Below are 16,536 nucleotides of genomic sequence, written 5' to 3' on the forward strand. Positions count from 1 at the left end.
CTCCACCTCCCGGGTTCAAGTGATTCTCCTGCCTCAGCCTCCTGAGTAGCTGGGAATACAGGTGCCCACCACCACGCCCAGCTAATTTTTTTGTATTTTTTTTAGTAGAGACGGGGTTTTACCATGTTGGCCAGGATGGTCTCGATCTCCCAACCTCAGGTGATCCACTCGCCTTGGCCTCCCAAAGTGCTGGGGTTACAGGTGTGAGCCACTGTGTCTGGCCAATTTTTGTATTTTTAGTAGAGACGGGGTTTCACCATGTTGCCCAGGCTGGTCTCAAACTCCTGACCTCAAGTGATCCGCCCTCCTTGGCTTCTGAAAGTGCTGGGATTACAGGTATGAGCCACTGCACCCAGCCCGCTTTGTCCTTTACTTTGACATTTTAGTAGAATGTCCTAACTTTGGGTTTTTTCTGTGTTTCCTCATGATTCAATTTAAACTATGTATTTTCAGTAAGAATTCAACAGAGTAATAATGTTGGGTTCTCTTTGTACATTGTATCTGGAGGCACAGGTTGGTTTTTCTCCATATTGGTGGTGTTAATTTCCATCATATGGTCAAGGTGGTGTCTGCCGGCTCTCTACTATATAGTTACTGTTTTTCTTTTAGCAACTAGTAAGTATTTTGTGGAGAGATACTTTGATACTATGTCTCACTCTGTTGCCTAGGCTGGAGTGCAGTGGCATGATCTTGGCTCACTGCAACCTCTGCCACTCGGGTTCAAGTGATTCTCCTGCCTCAGCCTCTCGAGTAGCTGGGATTACAGGCGCCTGTCACCACACCTGGCTAATTTTTGTAGTTTTTAGTAGAGACAGGGTTTCACCATCTTGGCCAGGCTGGTCTTGAACTCCTGACCTCGTGATCCACCCGCCTTGGCCTCCCAAAGTGCTGGGATTACAGGCGTGAGCCACTGCACCTGGCCACACCCAGCTAATTTTTGTATTTTTTTGGTAGAGCCAGGGTTTCACTGTGTTGGCCAGGCTGGTCTCGGACACCTGACCTCAGGTGATCCACCTGCCTTGGCCTCCCAAAGTCTGGGATTACAGGCATGAGCCACCGCGCCTGGCCTGCTGTGGATTTTTTATTAAGTTTAAACTAGAAGTTATACACAGCTCTCAGGGGCATCAAAATAGGGACAATATGTATATTAGTAAAAAAAAAAAAAGATTTTATAATTCTCTTCCTACCCAACTCATATTAGACTTGAAGTTAATTTCTGGTTGCATGGGTGTTCTCAAGCTTCCTCCATTAGATTACTAGACATGGAGAAGGGCCCCATTATCCAGCCATATGAGACTTACAGGCTGAAGGTGGGGACAAGGGAGGGTAGCAAATAGCATTTACTCTAAGCCAGTAGCAAATTCAGGGCAGCTCTCAAAGATTAAAGAAAACCTCAGCTTTCAAGTCTCATATAGCACCACAAACATTATCAAGAGCTATTTGCACGTGATGATATACACTGAACAGACACAGGTGCTATATTTAGGTCTTTTCTAGCCTTAGGTTCTTGACCTTGGTGAAGACTAGACTCTTTAGAGGCAATTGAAACCATGCCTCCAATTGGTCGGGCATGGTGGCTCATGCCTGTAATCCCAGCACTTTGGGAGACCGAGACAGGCAGATCACGAGGTCAGGAGATCAAGACCATCCTAGCTAACATGGTGAAACCCCGTCTCTACTAAAAATACAAAAAACTAGCTGGGTGTGGTGGTGGGCGCCTGTAGTCCCAGCTACTTGGGAGGCTGAGGCAGGAGAATGGCATGAACCCAGGAGGTGGAGCTTGCAGTGAGCCGAGATCATGCCACTGCACTCCAGCCTAGGTGACAGAACGAGACTCCATCTCAAAAAAAAAAAAAAAAAAAAGAAACCATGCCTCCAATTATGGCCAGATCAGTATGTTAGTTTCCCAATGACCCTTTAACAAATTGCCACAAATTTAGTGGCTTGAAACAACATGAATTGAGTATCTTACAGTTCCGAAGGTCAGAAGTCCTAATTGGGTCTCAATGGGCTAAAATCAAGGTGTCATCAGAGCTTTGTTCCCTTCAGGAGACTCTGGGGGAGAATCTGCTTTCTTGCTCTTTCCAGCTTCTAGAGACCACTTCCATTCTTTGCTTTGTAGTTCTTTTCCAGCTTAAAATCAGCAACGGCCGTTTTTTCCACACAGCCGCACTCTGACCTTAAGTCTTCTCCCTCTTCCATTTCTATGGATCGCTGTGATTACATTGGGCCCACCTGGCTATTCCACATCAGCAATTAGAAACCTTAATTCCAACTGCTACTTAATTCCTCTTTGCAGTGTGACATAACATCTTCAGAGGTTCATGGGCTTAGTACATGGACCTCTGGGAACCATTTTCCTGCCTGCCACAGCCAATATCACGGCTATCTGGAGAGCAGGTTCAACAGCTGCAAGGCAAGCCTTGCAGAGGGCATCTTCACCTTCTGAGACGTGAGGATGACCCAAGAACAGGGCTCATTCATTTGTTGTCTTGTGGTACTGTGCAGCTCCAAGTATTTCTTGAGAGCTGTGTCCTAGACAGCCATGCGAGGGATACTACAGTGAACAAAATAAACAAGCTTCCTCAACTTGTTTAGAGACTAGAGCGGGTATCACGTATCGGGACTAGGGTATAGGTATAACATGACCAAATATATAATTTTTAAAAGGCTGTGTTTAGTTCAATAAAGGAGAAGTTCAGGGTGCTTGGAGAAGATTTAATGGTATGTACTGCCTTAATCCAGGTCAGAACGTCTTCCCCTTGAAACTGGTGTTTGAGCTGAGCTGGAAAGGATGAGGACACGGGGGTGGGAGTAGAGCTCAGGGAGGGCGGCCTGTGCAAAAGCCCCAGCAGGGGAGGGAGCCTGGGGGCTTGAAGGAGCTGAGGGATGGCCACTGTGGTTGGAGATCAGAGCCAGAGGGAGACAGTGGCACAAGGGAAGGCTAGAGTGCTTGGTAAGAGCCAGATCATGCTGGAGAGTCCTGGAAGCTGTGCAAGCGGCCAAAGTACCTGGGTATTTAAAATATTTGAATGGCTTTACCTGGGAGGGCTGACAGACTCAATGTTGACTGGATGACTTTAGCCGCTAGTGTTATATGAAAAACGGGCTTCAGTGAGGCAATAGTCACCCAATTGTAGCATCTGAGAGATGGTGATTACTTAGATGAGAAGTGGAGAGAGGCGGCTGAGATAGTTCATTTAGGAGCCAAAACCAGCAGGACTTGGTGATGGATTGGTTATGGGGGTTAAGGAAAAAGGTATCCAGGGAGGTCTTAGGTTTGGAGAAGTAGATTCAGGGCTTAGTAAGATCATGAATTCAGTTTTGGATATGTTAAGGGAATGCTAATTGCATGTAGCGGGTAAAGACCCGCAGTGCCGCCCACCATCTTCCTCCCTGCAGGACAGCTCTACACCAAAGACTCATAAGGCCTCAAATGGCAGCAGCGCTGAGGTTAAGAAACCCAAGTTCAGAGGCTGCTTAGAAGAGGGCAAGCTGGCTGAGCTGAGATTAGCCAGGAGAGTGCGGCATGAGAAAGATGTCAGAGTGAATATCAAGTGGGGAGGACTGAAAATGGGTCCTGACTTTAAGGATGTGGTAAATTCTGTTGACCATAAGTTTCTGTGATATGGGGGTCAGTGAGGGAGAAGCTTTTTTTGTTGTTTTTGTTTGTTTGAGACAGTCTTGCTCTGTTGCCCAGGCTGGAGTCCAGGGGCACAATCTTGGCTCACTACAACCTCCACCTCCCGGGTTCAAGTGATTTTTGTGCCTCAGACTCCCAAGTAGCTGGGATTACAGGCATGCATCACCACACCCAGCTAATTTTTTGTATTTCAGTGGAGACAGGGTTTCACCATCTTGCTCAGGCTGGTCTCGAACTCCTGAGCTCAGGTGATCCACCCGCCTTGGCCTCCCAAAGTGCTGGGATTACAGGCGTGAGCTACCGCGCCGGGCCTGGAGAAGCTTTTTTTAAGTAAAGAGTAGGAGAATGAGAAGATGGAGACAGTGGGTGTAGACAGCTCTACAATTAGAGATAAAGCAGTAACTGAAGGGGGAAATGGGATGAGGTTAGGCTATTTGTTTGTTTGTTTAGAGATGGAGTTTCGCTCTTGTTGCCCAGGCTGGCAGTGGCTCAATCTCAGCTCACTGCAACCTCTGCCTCCCAGGTTCAAGTGATTCTCCTGCCCCAGCCTCCCTAGTAGCTGGGATTACAGGTGCCTGCCACCATGCCCAGCTAATTTTTTGTATTTTTAGTAGAGACGGGGTTTCACTATGTTGGCCAGGCTGGTCTCGATCTCCTGACCTCAGGCGATCCACCTGCCTCAGCCTCCTAAAGTGCTGGGATTACAGGCGTGGGCCACCGTGCCTGGCTATTTCTGTATTTTAAAGATAAGAAGACTGAGCACAGTGGCTCATGCCTGTAATTCTAGCACTTTGGGAGGTGAAGGCGGGAGGATTGCTTGAAGCCAGGAGTTTGAGACCAGCCTGGGCCACGTAGCAAGACCTGGTCTTTATGGAAAAAAAAAAAAAAAAAAAGGCTGCGCATGGTGGTGCGTACCTGTAGTTACAGCTACTCCAGAGGCTGAGGTGGGAGGATTGCCCAGGAGTTTGAGGCTGCGGTGAGACGTGATCACACAGCTGCACTGCAACCTGGGCAATAGGGCAAGACCTGATAACAAATAAAAAGGTAAAGATGAGAGGCATTTGAGCATTTGAAAATGCTAACATTCCGAGGGTGCTGGGATGCAGAGATAGGGAGGAAAGGACTGGCTTTAACTTGGAAGGGTGGCTTCTGCCGTAGCAGGAGGGGAAGGGAGGAAGATGGATTAATTAATCCAGTGGCTTATGGAGGCTTCCTTGACCTCTGCCTCTCAGTTCTGGTGGAAGCTTTGATGGCTCAGGAGGGGAGTCAGCAGCAGACCATTGATCCCAAACTGAAGATTGTCATGTGCCTTTGAAGTCAGGGAAAGGTTTGGTTTTTTTGTTTTGTTTAATTTTTTGAGATGGAGTCTTGCTCTGTCCCCAGGCTGTAGTGCAGTGGCACGATCTCGGCTCACTGCAAGCTCCGCCTCCCGGGTTCACGCCATTCTCCTGCCTCAGCCTCCCGAGTAGCTGGGACTACAGGCGCCTGCCACCCACGCTCGGCTAATTTTTTTGTATTTTTAGTAGAGACGGGGTTTCACCATGTTAGTCAGGATGGTCTCGATCTCCTGACCTCGTGATCTGCCCACCTTGGCCTCTCAAAGTACTGGGATTACAGGCGTGAGCCACCGTGCGCGGCCAAGGTTTGGTTTTAGGACGTGTTGGACCAATAATGAAGGTTCTGGGTGTTCTGTGAACCATCACCAGCAAAGACAGGGATGTAATACTGGTCAGGTTTCTGAGGAGGGCTGTCACCTGGAGCATATAATGAGCAAACTTTCTCTTTGGAATCAACAGTGCAGTTCCTTTTTTCCCTCCAGTTTTCTTGCATGTTCTTTGGAGCAGTTTCTTCTGACCAGCAAGAACACTTCAACCACCCTTTCGACAGTCTGGCAAGAGCAAGTGACAGTGAAGAGGACATGAATAATGGCAGTTTCTCTATATTCTAATGCTTAATGATGGCTGAGCTGGCCCCCAGCCCAGTGACTGGCTCATTTGCCCCTCAAGCACGAGTTTGCATGTTTAGTGTCTAAAAGAGGTTGTCCAGGACTTCCTTTTAATGGAGGATGGGCTTTTAAACCACATCATCTTGTACAACAACCATATCTAGAAATAGCTGTTTGTCAAGTGTATGTAACTTGCTTTAAATCCATTATGCTACTTGTGAGGCAGAAGAGTTTTCTGTGAAGGAAAAGCCCATTAGAGTTCTTCAATTCAATGCACGTTCACCCTAGAGCTTTTAACATCTTTGCTAGTTTTATAAAGGTATTTAAACTTTATTCAACAGCCATTTAGAGTGCCATCAAGATGGCTTGAAATGGAATTTTGTGATTTGTAGTCAGGTATCTTTTGTATGTGATTGCAAACATTTGGATTTTAGTTTTCTCATGTAATACCATGGCCTTTTTTGTGCATTGTTTTTTATATTTTAAGACTTTAAGTAGAATAAACCCTGGAAAAAAGATCAAGAGTAAAAATATATAGTCACCTTCACTTGGTTTTTTTAGACGGAGTCTCACTTTGTCACTCAGGCTCAAGTGCAGTGGTGCGATCTCTGCTCACTGCAACATCTGCCTCCCAGGTCCAAGTGATTCTCCTGCCTCAGCCTCCCGTGCAGCTGGGATTGCAGGTGCGTGCCACCATGCCTGGCTAATTTTTGGTATTTTGTAGAGACAGGGTTTCGCCATGTTGGCCAGGCTGGTCTTGAACTCCTGGCCTCAAGTGATCTGCCCACCTCGGCCTCCCAAAGTGCTGGGATTACAGACTTGAGCCACCGCGCCCAACCTGGAGTGTTTTTACGTATTGTAAAATTTTATTTCCTAACCTCAAATTGTTCTGATTTTCAGATGTGATTTTTTATTTTGCAGTGTGCTGCAGGAAAGAATTTAATGGAAGCGATGCCAAATATTTCTGTATTATCTGACATAGAACAGTATCCTCCACTGCCAAGACAGCCTGAGTTTGGAGTGGAATAAGGTGGAAGACAAATGTCTCTGTTCTTTGGCCCTTTAAGAGTTAGCTTTTTACCTGCACAAATGGACTAAAAAATCTGGCACAAAACATTGTTATGTAATGTCTTATGATGTGTGCCTCTCCCTCCCCCAAACCTGTTTACAGTCAATTATAACCTGACAAACAAGACTTTTATAACATATTATTGTTACATCTTTCTGAAACCTTCAAACCGTAAGGAAGTGTTAACTGGCAAGCAATTGTACTTTAGACTTTGTGAGAAATTCATAAAGGTGGCTGAGTGGATTTGCATGCTTTAGAACTGTGAATAGAGTTCTAACTGAAACCAGAATTAATTTGGCTCTTGTAGCTTAGTAATGAGTCACAGCTACCCACAATAACCTAATAAAAACTCAAGTTCATCCCAAGATGTTCCTTAGTGAATGAAAATGGGCCTTAACCAAGCTTTTTGTGGTAACTGGCAATGCCCACATAATTTCAACTAAGTCCTTTCATCACATGGTAGGGGAAGATATATGTATCTTATGCTTACACTGATGATTAACACTGAATTTCTGGTATTTCTAACAAATGCAGATGCCTACACAGGGAGCTTTTATACACAAAAGTAACTCTGTAGGTCTCTTTGCTGAGGATAACATTTCTGGTTCATTCATTGAAGTAGGCAGAGGGGTTTAGGTCTTGAAGGCATCATCATCAGTAATAGCCTGGATGCAGCATTGGACTATTATAGTTAATACTGGCGGGGCGTAGTGGCTCATGCCTGTAATCCCAGCACTTTGGGAGGCCCAGGTGGGCGGATCAGTTGAGCCCAGCAGTTCAAGACTAGCCTGGGCAACATGGTGAGATCCCATCTCTACAAAAAATACAAAAATTAGCCGGGCACTTTGGATTTTAGAATTTGGATACAGAGTGCTAAGCTGAAATACAGTCATGTGCTGCATAACGTTTTGGTCAACGATGGACTGCACAGACAGTGGTGGTCCCATAAGATAATGGAGCTGCCCTATACAGGTGTACCATTTTTTTGTCTTTCATACCATAGTTTTGCTGAAACATTTCTATGTTTAGATATACAGATGCTTACTGTTGTGTTACAACTGCCTACAGTATTCAGTACAGTAACATGTTATACAGGTTTGTCGCCTAGGAGCAACAGGCTATCCATATAGCCCAGATGTGTAGTAGGCTAGACCATCTAGGCTTGTGTCAGTACACAATGATGAAATTGCTAAGGATGCATCTGTCAGAACATCTCTGTTAAACACGACTGACTGTACAGCAGGTTTTTTTTGTAGCTTCCCTCTATACTATATGGAAGGTGCAAAGCCTCAGCTGGGAAAATGTTCTATAATTTACATTTAATTGTCAGTCCATTTTGATGAATTTCTGAGGAAGCTAAACTGATGTAGTGAAGCAGCTGGAGCCAGTTAAAGTAGCAGCATATAATCAGTGCTAGAATGACTAGGAGGCTTGGAAATGAGGACCTGATAGTGACCAACAAACTCAATGTCAAGGGCTGGTGTCTCATTTAGTTACTATTCAAACCAAAAGAAGTACACAGATTAGTATAAATACTATATTTATTAAATATCTTTACAGTTTATTTAAATGTATTTACAGAACTATTCCTGCATAAGTTATAATTCAGACATCCAAATTCAGGTAATTGCCTCTTGGGTAATAAGACAAATAATGATAGTCTCAACAGAAAAAAAGCAGCTCATTAGTATACACACAGATTCTAATTTGCTTCATTATTTAGCCATCTTTGCCACAAACTACCTGCTAACAGTTAAAATTCTGACATGGACACGTTTTAGTTGAGAAGTTCAATTTTGCAAATAATTTAATTTTAAATAAATAGAATCCAAATATGTCCTGCTTCATGTTTTGTTTCCTAAGCAGATTTTGGTTTTTTGATACTGTAAAATTTTTAAAATGCAAAAATGTGATACAGTTTCCAGAGAAACTGAATGCTGTAGCTTCTACCAAAGATAGCTGGTATTAAGGTGACCTAAAGAACCATGAACTCATCCAAAGTACAATTTACAATTCGAGCCAATCTTGTTTACATTCTCTCAAACACTCAAAGCTGACTCAATAAATTCCCACGATTCCTGCCTAACTTGTTACTTGGTATGGTGGGCTAATGGTACTGAAGGTGGTTTCCATCTCCGGGCTACTGTCCTATCCAGAACACACGCAGCTGATATAGGAGAGGACGCTCTCCCATCATGCAAAGCTTGAAACCCAGTTTCTAATCTAGACACAGCCCAACCCCCAGACATGCATACCTGGAATGGATTCTTTTGTGATTTAGTACCCATCAACCATGTCAAGCAAGTACAGTAACTCAGGACAAATAACTTGTTCCCCCTGCATCCCATTTCTTTTAGTTTTTAGAGCCTATGGACTCTACTGCATCTCCATTTGGTAAATTTTTTTTTTTTTTGTGCGCAGGCAGCTTAAGTTCATAGGAAGAAATAAGGTTCTGATATGTTTAGAGTGCACATTTTAAAACAACAAAATAAAAATTTCAAGCATGTGATAAAAATATTGATTTTTATAATACAGTATTGCTTTATAAATATAGATGGAAAAGCTATAAACTTTACTGGTCTTTGGTGCATCCAGAGAGGGATAAATAATTTGCCATTTGTAAATTAGAAATCCAAATTTTTTCTTTTGTTATAAAAGTCCATTACATGAGGCGTGTGTGTGTGTGTGTTGCTTAAAATATAATTAACACACACACATCAGGTTCAGAATCAGACCCACCAAGTGGTACAGCACAGTAACAACCCATGGAAGCTTGGGTCTGTGACCTGGAAAATTCTACTATGGGTCCAACACAGCCTCTGACCACTGAGAGTAGGAGAGATACTTGTTAAGCAGCACTCCAGCTGACCCCCCGGCAGTCATAAAATTAAGTGCATAACACAAAAAGAACAGGGGAAAATAGAGAAAATATTTTATGTCACTAATCTATAGGCCAGATCCAAAGCCAATTCCACTGTGAAACTCAATTCTTGCCCCCACTACTTTCAGTATCACTGGAACAAACACATCGTCAATTTCTAACAATCGTTTCTCAAAAAGGTAAGCTGAGTAAATAAGTTGTATAAAACACCACCAATCTAGCTTTACAAAGATTGTGTTTGACTGGTTAAATGAGAGCAGAGAAAAACCAGAAACTTGACGAGCACTGCTCTTACCAGGAATTAAATGTAGGCGTTGGAAAATGAATGCAAAATATATCCAGATCATAAGGCTACATACTCTTACCAAAAATAATTGAAAACCTAAACAAAAGAGCTGAAGTTGTCAATCCTAATATAAATGTATTCATTCTAACAAAACCCTTCTGGATGCAACTTTCTTTACTTTTTAAATACACAGAGACTGCAAATAGTTTGTGCAAAATAAATACCCCGCCACTTGCCACTCATGCTTCTGTGTTTTATCATAGCATGATGATTTCTCCTTAAATAGAGACTCCGTCCAGACCCCCCACCCCGCCCCCACCGCGTCTACCAAAGAATTCTGTTTTGTCAAGTTAGGGTAGTTAAGGCATTCTGACATGTAATTAAAGGTGATTCAAAATAGATTATCTAACATTATGCCAATTTAGGAATAGTAGATAAATTACTGAACGGCTTACAAATGAATAACTCATTCTTATTATAAATGAAATGCCTGTTACAAGCATGATGCATTGAAATATAGTAATGACATGTACATGGTACATGTTAAACAATTTTAAATAAAAGCCTGACAGTTACTCAAATATACAGTACAAATTCACAAAACAAAATCTTTTAAAACAAGTTGAGGTAACCTCAAACATAAATTTTAATGCAATAAACCAGGGAGTCAGTATCTCCTTTAGAGAAAGACTTTCTATATTCTCAAGTAGATTCTCATCAGGTTTAATTGCATTCTCATCTATACACCAATGTTACCTGACTTATATATAAAACATGGCTTTAATTTAAGGATTTCTAAGTATATATTTTTTTCTACCACCAAGTTAATGAAGGAAAAAAACTGACCCAAAAATATATATCTTTACAGCAGTCAACTTGTACACAAAACTTAAAAATAAGTTTCAGCTTGCAGATAATGGGAAAACTGAATGCGGGGTAGTTTTGTAAGGAAACTATATACTGCAAAATGGCTATTTGGAAACTGTAAACATTAAGCTTGATTCAGAAACCCCTAAATTTCCGTGTGGGGTAATTGTAAATGTCAGATCATCACTGGGAGTTTTCCTCATGGACGTCTGTGCTGCTGCCGCTGCACACAGTGCTCTCTCCACATGGACTCACTGGATTTGGTGCATGCTCTATAGAAAGCAAGGCTACTAATAAAAGGTCTGAGAGTACAAGTATGGGTAGGTAGCATGACCACTGAAAGCCAACAAAATTCAAAGTTACAGCTGTCTGTTCTCAACCCTTCAGGCCTTGGGACCTGGAGTTCCCATTCAGGGGCATTCTATCAGACAACTAGGAGGAATTTCAGCCATAACAATTAAATTTCTAGGCTTTGAGGGGTTTTACAACCTTGAGTATTATTTCCATAAAAAAATACTGGTAAAGTGTCTCCCCTACCCCTCCTGGAGATCAGGCCTTAGCCTGTGATTTGGACTAATCAATAAACTGCCAAAACTTTAACCACAGGAACACAAACATCTTTTTAAAAGCATGAAATATTTCCATCCATAGAACTAAAATGGATTTTTCTCCCGATTTGTAACAAAAAAGCTTTGGGGATCAAAACTGTATAACCCAGAGCAATGTTTTAGAGCAGAATCATAAGCCCCTGAAAAATAGGAGTTTATAACAAAGACATAAAGCCACACCAATCATCATAACAAAGACTATGCCTGTGGAGTACACATGTAACATTTCTTTTGATGAATAATGTATGTTTCTAGTAGATGTATCATTACGTACAATTTGTGTTAGACTTGTACCATCCCTTTAGCATACTAGGGTTTTGAATTCACTTTACCAACATTACTCATTTTCAATACTTCAACTACTTTGAAAAGTAACAGCCACGGTGGCACTGAACACCTCCATTCCCATCATGGAAAGAACATCGAGAAATGAAGGCCAATCTTCAAATCTTGGATCTCTTCAATTGCTGCCGGCAGATATGAGCTAGTGAATGATAGTAGTGGTTCTCAACAAAGATCTCAACGGGTCTCAAGAAGACAGGCAAAAGACTTACATCACTGGCCATTGAGATCAGTGGCAAAGAAATGTGGTCCTGCCAGCAGGATCAGCACACATGGCAGGGGAAATTTGGGATGATGAAAGGAAAGGCAGGACTTGACACCTCAGCTAGTCTGTATACTCAGCCACTATTGAAAGAAGGACAGTGATGTCATCTGGCTTTCCACCTACAATGAAAATGAGAACCTATCAGTATATTTTAAAAGGAAAAGTCAAAAAAAAATGTGTACTTAAATAAGTACTAGGAGACAAATGCTTGCATTCCAGGCAGTTTTGGTTTGTCAGTATACCCTAGTAGAATAAAGAAAAAAATATTTGATAAAAAAAAAACAGTTAAACAAAACTCCAAGAAATTACATGAAACTGAAGCTTAAAAAAAAAAATCTTCCCTGCTCCTTTACAACAGGAGCTCTATTCAAACAGCCACCACACCCTCTGTTCACATCAATCACAGTGAATCTGACGAGAAAGTTACATGCTTCTATACCCACAATCCTAATTTAGACAGACATATCCAATGTTTTGAAACTAGGAATAGCCTTGTATTCTAATCTGCCAAACAGCTATGGCATGCACTTTTTCTATTTTAACATTTTTTGGAGGACTAAGAAATGTTTCACATGTCATAAAATTATATCAACAAGAAACTAATTCTACTAGCTCTGATATGCTAGCACCAACATGTCCCAGCCCTGAGACGGAGCCACTGGCCTGCTCCCAAAGTCACACATCATGCTGTAGATAGGACAAGTCTTCAGTCAAGGGCAGTTTCACATTGCTTCCCTCTTCAAACCCTGCTGTGGCAATTTGTCAGGCAAACACTGTTGAGTCCCACAAAGCCAGAGGAAGGGAGAAGCGAAATGTCAGACACGTGAAAGGCAGAATGTTAAACTGTTAGGAATGTCCACGCACTCTGGGCAGAGCTCAGAAGCCTTTTGGGCTCAGGTCCAAGCATTGCGGTGGCGGCAATAAAGGGCTTCAGGTTCCACCTGCCTCTGCCGCCAATGAGGTTCAGTTCTGAAGGGCATGCTGTGTGGGGAAGACATGACGAAATGCACTTGCTCTTGTCCTCCTGACCTTGCTGGAAGCCACAAGTGCACAGCTTGGGGGCTGGGAGAGGACACTTCCACAGTCTCACCCAGAGCCCAGAATGCTCCACTCTACTGACACCATGTCCCCAGTCAGTCCCTATGACCTTCCCAAAGAATGCTTACCTCTCACATTCAATCCATTGTCACATGCAAACTGTGCAAAAGGTGACATATAATTTGGGTCATAGGCCAGCTCATGAGCTTGCTCAGCAATGCTTCTGGCAGTCTGTTGTATACTCTCATAATTTGAATTCTAAGATAAAGCATGAGGAAGTTATTTTACCATAATGCTCAAGACAGTAACATTTATCTAACCACCTTTTCCATCATGTAAGTTTTATTCTAGTTAGAAAAGACATTAAAACATCATGCCCTGGCTAATATGAACAAGACTCCAGTGCTGCCTGCACAAGGTATCAATCAGAAAGTCCTTTGCTTTGGTGGCCTTAAGCCCTAAAGTTTGGATTTTCATTTTTGCTTTTTTTCCCATTTGAAATTCTTAAGGTATTCTTGCTAAAATAGGATGAACTGAAAAGGCAGATTCTGATAGCCTTTGAAGGATACCTCAAAAGCTTCCTTGCTTAGGAACACAGCCTGGCCAACCCCAGTTTGCTCTCCAAGAGCTACCAGTTGCTCTAGTGAAAATACCTTCAGAATTTTATATCAGGAAGAGATTCCTGTCTAGCTGTGAAATCTTGGGCCATACCTTTATCCTTGCTGCTCCAACTTCCTCATCTGCAAAACGGGGATGGGAACACGAGGTCCACTTCAGCTCTAGTTTCAGTATAATGACAGGTCTCTGCTTCAATGTCACCTCCTCAAAAAGGCCCTTCCTGACCAATCTATCTAAAGTAGTAGCAGTCCCTTCTACTCTCTATTCCCTTATCCAGCTTTGTTTTTCTTATTTAGCACCCACATTACATCATAGATTTACTTCCCTGTATTTATCTATTTTCCTCCACTAGGATGTAAGTTCTATACAGGTAGGGACTGTGTAGATTCTGCTCACCACTGTGTCACCACACAGAGCACAGTGCCTGTGACAAGGAAGCACCTCACACTGACTGCACTCCACAGACAAGGCGTGGCGCTAAGGAGTTCCTACACAGGGCTGTAGTTAATCCTCACTGCAACCCTATAAAAGAGGATCTTTAGGATGCCCCATTTTATATGAAGAAAATACTGCTTAAACAGTTTTAAGAAACCCTCAGATCTCAGCAACTTCAATAAATAATAAAAAAAAAGAAAGAAACGTACCCAAAGTCATACTGGTTAGAGGTAAAGACTCATGAGAAAAAGACTCATTTTTCCCAGAGTATGTTCACAAAGCCAGGAAAAAATTGAAAGCCTAGTTTTCACCTCCTTCCTCTATGGGAGAAACCCATACTATTTGGTTACTGGTGGCAGCTCAGGTCACACTGAGGCTTCCAGTGGCCTGCTGCCTTTGGCTGGCTCTGGCATGACTATTTCCTGTCTTTGCCTGATTCAACACCTGCTGGGTGTTAGAAGAATAAAAGGAGAAACAACCAGGACCCGACACCATTAAAATATAAATAAAGATACAAACAAGAAATGCCCTCCATCTAGACTTTTCCTACTTCTACCAGCCTATGAAAACCTTGGGTAGGAAGCTTCTTTTTCCAAGTGCTCTAATTATTTGAAAGACCAGAGCTATTATTATTTTCCTGAAATTCACAAAAGAGTTCTTTCCAAAACTACAAAGAGATAATGCAACTGAATCCATAAAACTCAGCTGTCCAGAGAGGGCCACTTTTCCCAAGAGCTAACCTTTGAGTTAATTACCTTTAACTTTTTTAGCTCCTGAAGGATCATATAATCAGGCATGTTGTCAAAGAGTCCATCTGTTGCCGTCAGGATAATGTCTCCTAGCTGGACATCGAAAGACGTGCTATCAGCAGCATCCGGACTGTGGCAAGGACAGGGGAGGGACAAAGTTAAGAAGGCCCTTTAGAGATGAGTTCAAAATGTCCTACAGGCACTATTTTACAATGTAATAAGCTTTCTGCAAGAAAAACTGATTTATTATAATGGAGTCAATTTTTTAAAAAAGTCATTCTGAAATTCCCAACCCTGAAAAAAGTTAATCGAAAACTCTAATATAAATGTTTCAAATTTTTAACTGAAACTACCGAGTAAAACCAAGTCTGATGATTAGTCACAAGTGGCTGAGAAGGAGGGAGGAAGGGTTCTCTTCTGAGTCAGATCTAACACACCTCTAAAATCCTAGTGGAAATGAGTCTTTATTCCTAATTCTTTACAGCCGAATTCCATCCCTTTTTTTTTTTTTGGAGACAAGTCTCGCTCTGTTGTCGAGGCTGGAATGCAGTGGCACGATATAGGCTCACTGCAACCTCTGCCTCCTGGGTTCAAGCGATTCTCCTGTCTCAGCCTCCCAAGTAGCTGGGACTACAGGCATGTAAAATAGTGCCTGTAGGACCACAGTCATGCACCACCACGCCTAATTTGTTTTTACATTTTTAGTAGAGACAGGGTTTTGCCACGTTGGCCAGGCTGGTCTTGAACTCCTGACCTCAGGTGATCCGCCTGCCCCGGCCTCCCAAAGTGCTGGGATTACAGGCATGAGCCACTGTAATCACCAGCCACCCAGCCCACCCCCTCTTATTCACATATTTCACTCATCAGTTTCCTTGAATATTTGAATCTGGGTCCTGGGGTGCCATAGTGAGGGTGGGATGATGAATACCTGTGGAGAACAACATGCCAATCTTTTTTTTTTTTTTTTTTTTTTTTTTTGAGACGGAGTCTCGCTCTGTCGCCCAGGCTGGAGTTCAGTGGCGCGATCTCGGCTCACTGCAAGCTCCGCTTCCTGGGTTCACGCCATTCTCCTGGCGCAGCCTCCCGAGTAGCTGGGACTACAGGCGCCCGCAACCATGCCCGGCTAATTTTTTGTATTTTTAGTAGAGACAGGGTTTCACCATGTTGGCCAGGATGGTCTTGATCTCCTGACCTCGTGATCTGCCCGCCTTGGCCTCTCAAAGTGCTGGGATAACAGGCGTGAGCCACTGCGCCCAGCCACCAATCTTATAAGAATTCATTCACTGCTGGGTGTGGTGGCTCACGCCTGTAATCCCAGCACTTTGGGAGGCCAAGGTGGGTGGATCACCTGAGGTCAGGAGTGCAAGACCAGCCTGACCAACATGGTGAAACCCCGTCTCTACTAAAAATTAAAAAATTAGCCAGGCGTGGTGGCACACGCTTGTGATCCCAGCTATTCAGGAGGCTGAGGCAGGAGAATTGCTTGAACCCGGGAGATGGAGGTTGCAGTGAGCCAGTGAGCCAAGATTGTGCCACTGCCCTCCAGCCTGGCAACAGAGTGAGACTCCATCTCAAAGAAAAAGAAAAAGGAAAAAAAGAATTAATTCACTTGCCAGTCGCAGTGGCTCATGCTTGTAATCCCTGCACTTTGGGAGGCCAAGGCGGGCGGATCACCTGAGGTCAGGAGTTTGAGACCAGCCTGGTTAAAACCCGTTTCTACCAAAAATACAAAAAATTAGCTGGGCGTGGTGGCACACGCCTGTAATCCCAGCTACTAGGGAGGCTGAGGC

General features: G+C 43.1%; 2 protein-coding genes across 6 annotated transcripts in view; one reads left to right on the top strand and one right to left on the bottom strand.

Moving 5' to 3' along the window:
- RAD9B (RAD9 checkpoint clamp component B) overlaps positions 1-8,492 on the top strand; it is a 31,517-nt gene extending 23,025 nt beyond the window's left edge. For 2 of the 5 annotated variants that reach the window (XM_034934471.3, XM_055096134.1), the window contains exon 11: positions 6,510-8,492. In XM_034934471.3, the coding sequence (XP_034790362.1) occupies positions 6,510-6,617 (108 nt within the window). In that variant the 3' untranslated portion in view covers positions 6,618-8,492. Of the gene's footprint in view, positions 1-5,462 lie in introns of all 5 variants that reach the window. The other 3 variants (XM_063593650.1, XM_055096133.1, XM_003832482.6) reach the window with 2 other exon arrangements.
- Positions 8,181-16,536, bottom strand: part of PPTC7 (protein phosphatase targeting COQ7) — a 50,245-nt gene continuing 41,889 nt past the window's right edge. The window contains exons 4-6 of the mRNA XM_034934473.3: positions 14,753-14,876; positions 13,073-13,202; positions 8,181-12,025 (exon numbers count right to left, since the gene is read on the bottom strand). Coding sequence (XP_034790364.1) covers positions 11,967-12,025; positions 13,073-13,202; positions 14,753-14,876 — 313 coding nt within the window. The 3' untranslated portion in view covers positions 8,181-11,966. The remainder of the gene's footprint in view (positions 12,026-13,072; positions 13,203-14,752; positions 14,877-16,536) is intronic.

Source organism: Pan paniscus, chromosome 10, assembly GCF_029289425.2.
Source record: "Pan paniscus chromosome 10, NHGRI_mPanPan1-v2.0_pri, whole genome shotgun sequence".
NCBI classification, from domain to species: domain Eukaryota; kingdom Metazoa; phylum Chordata; class Mammalia; order Primates; family Hominidae; genus Pan; species Pan paniscus.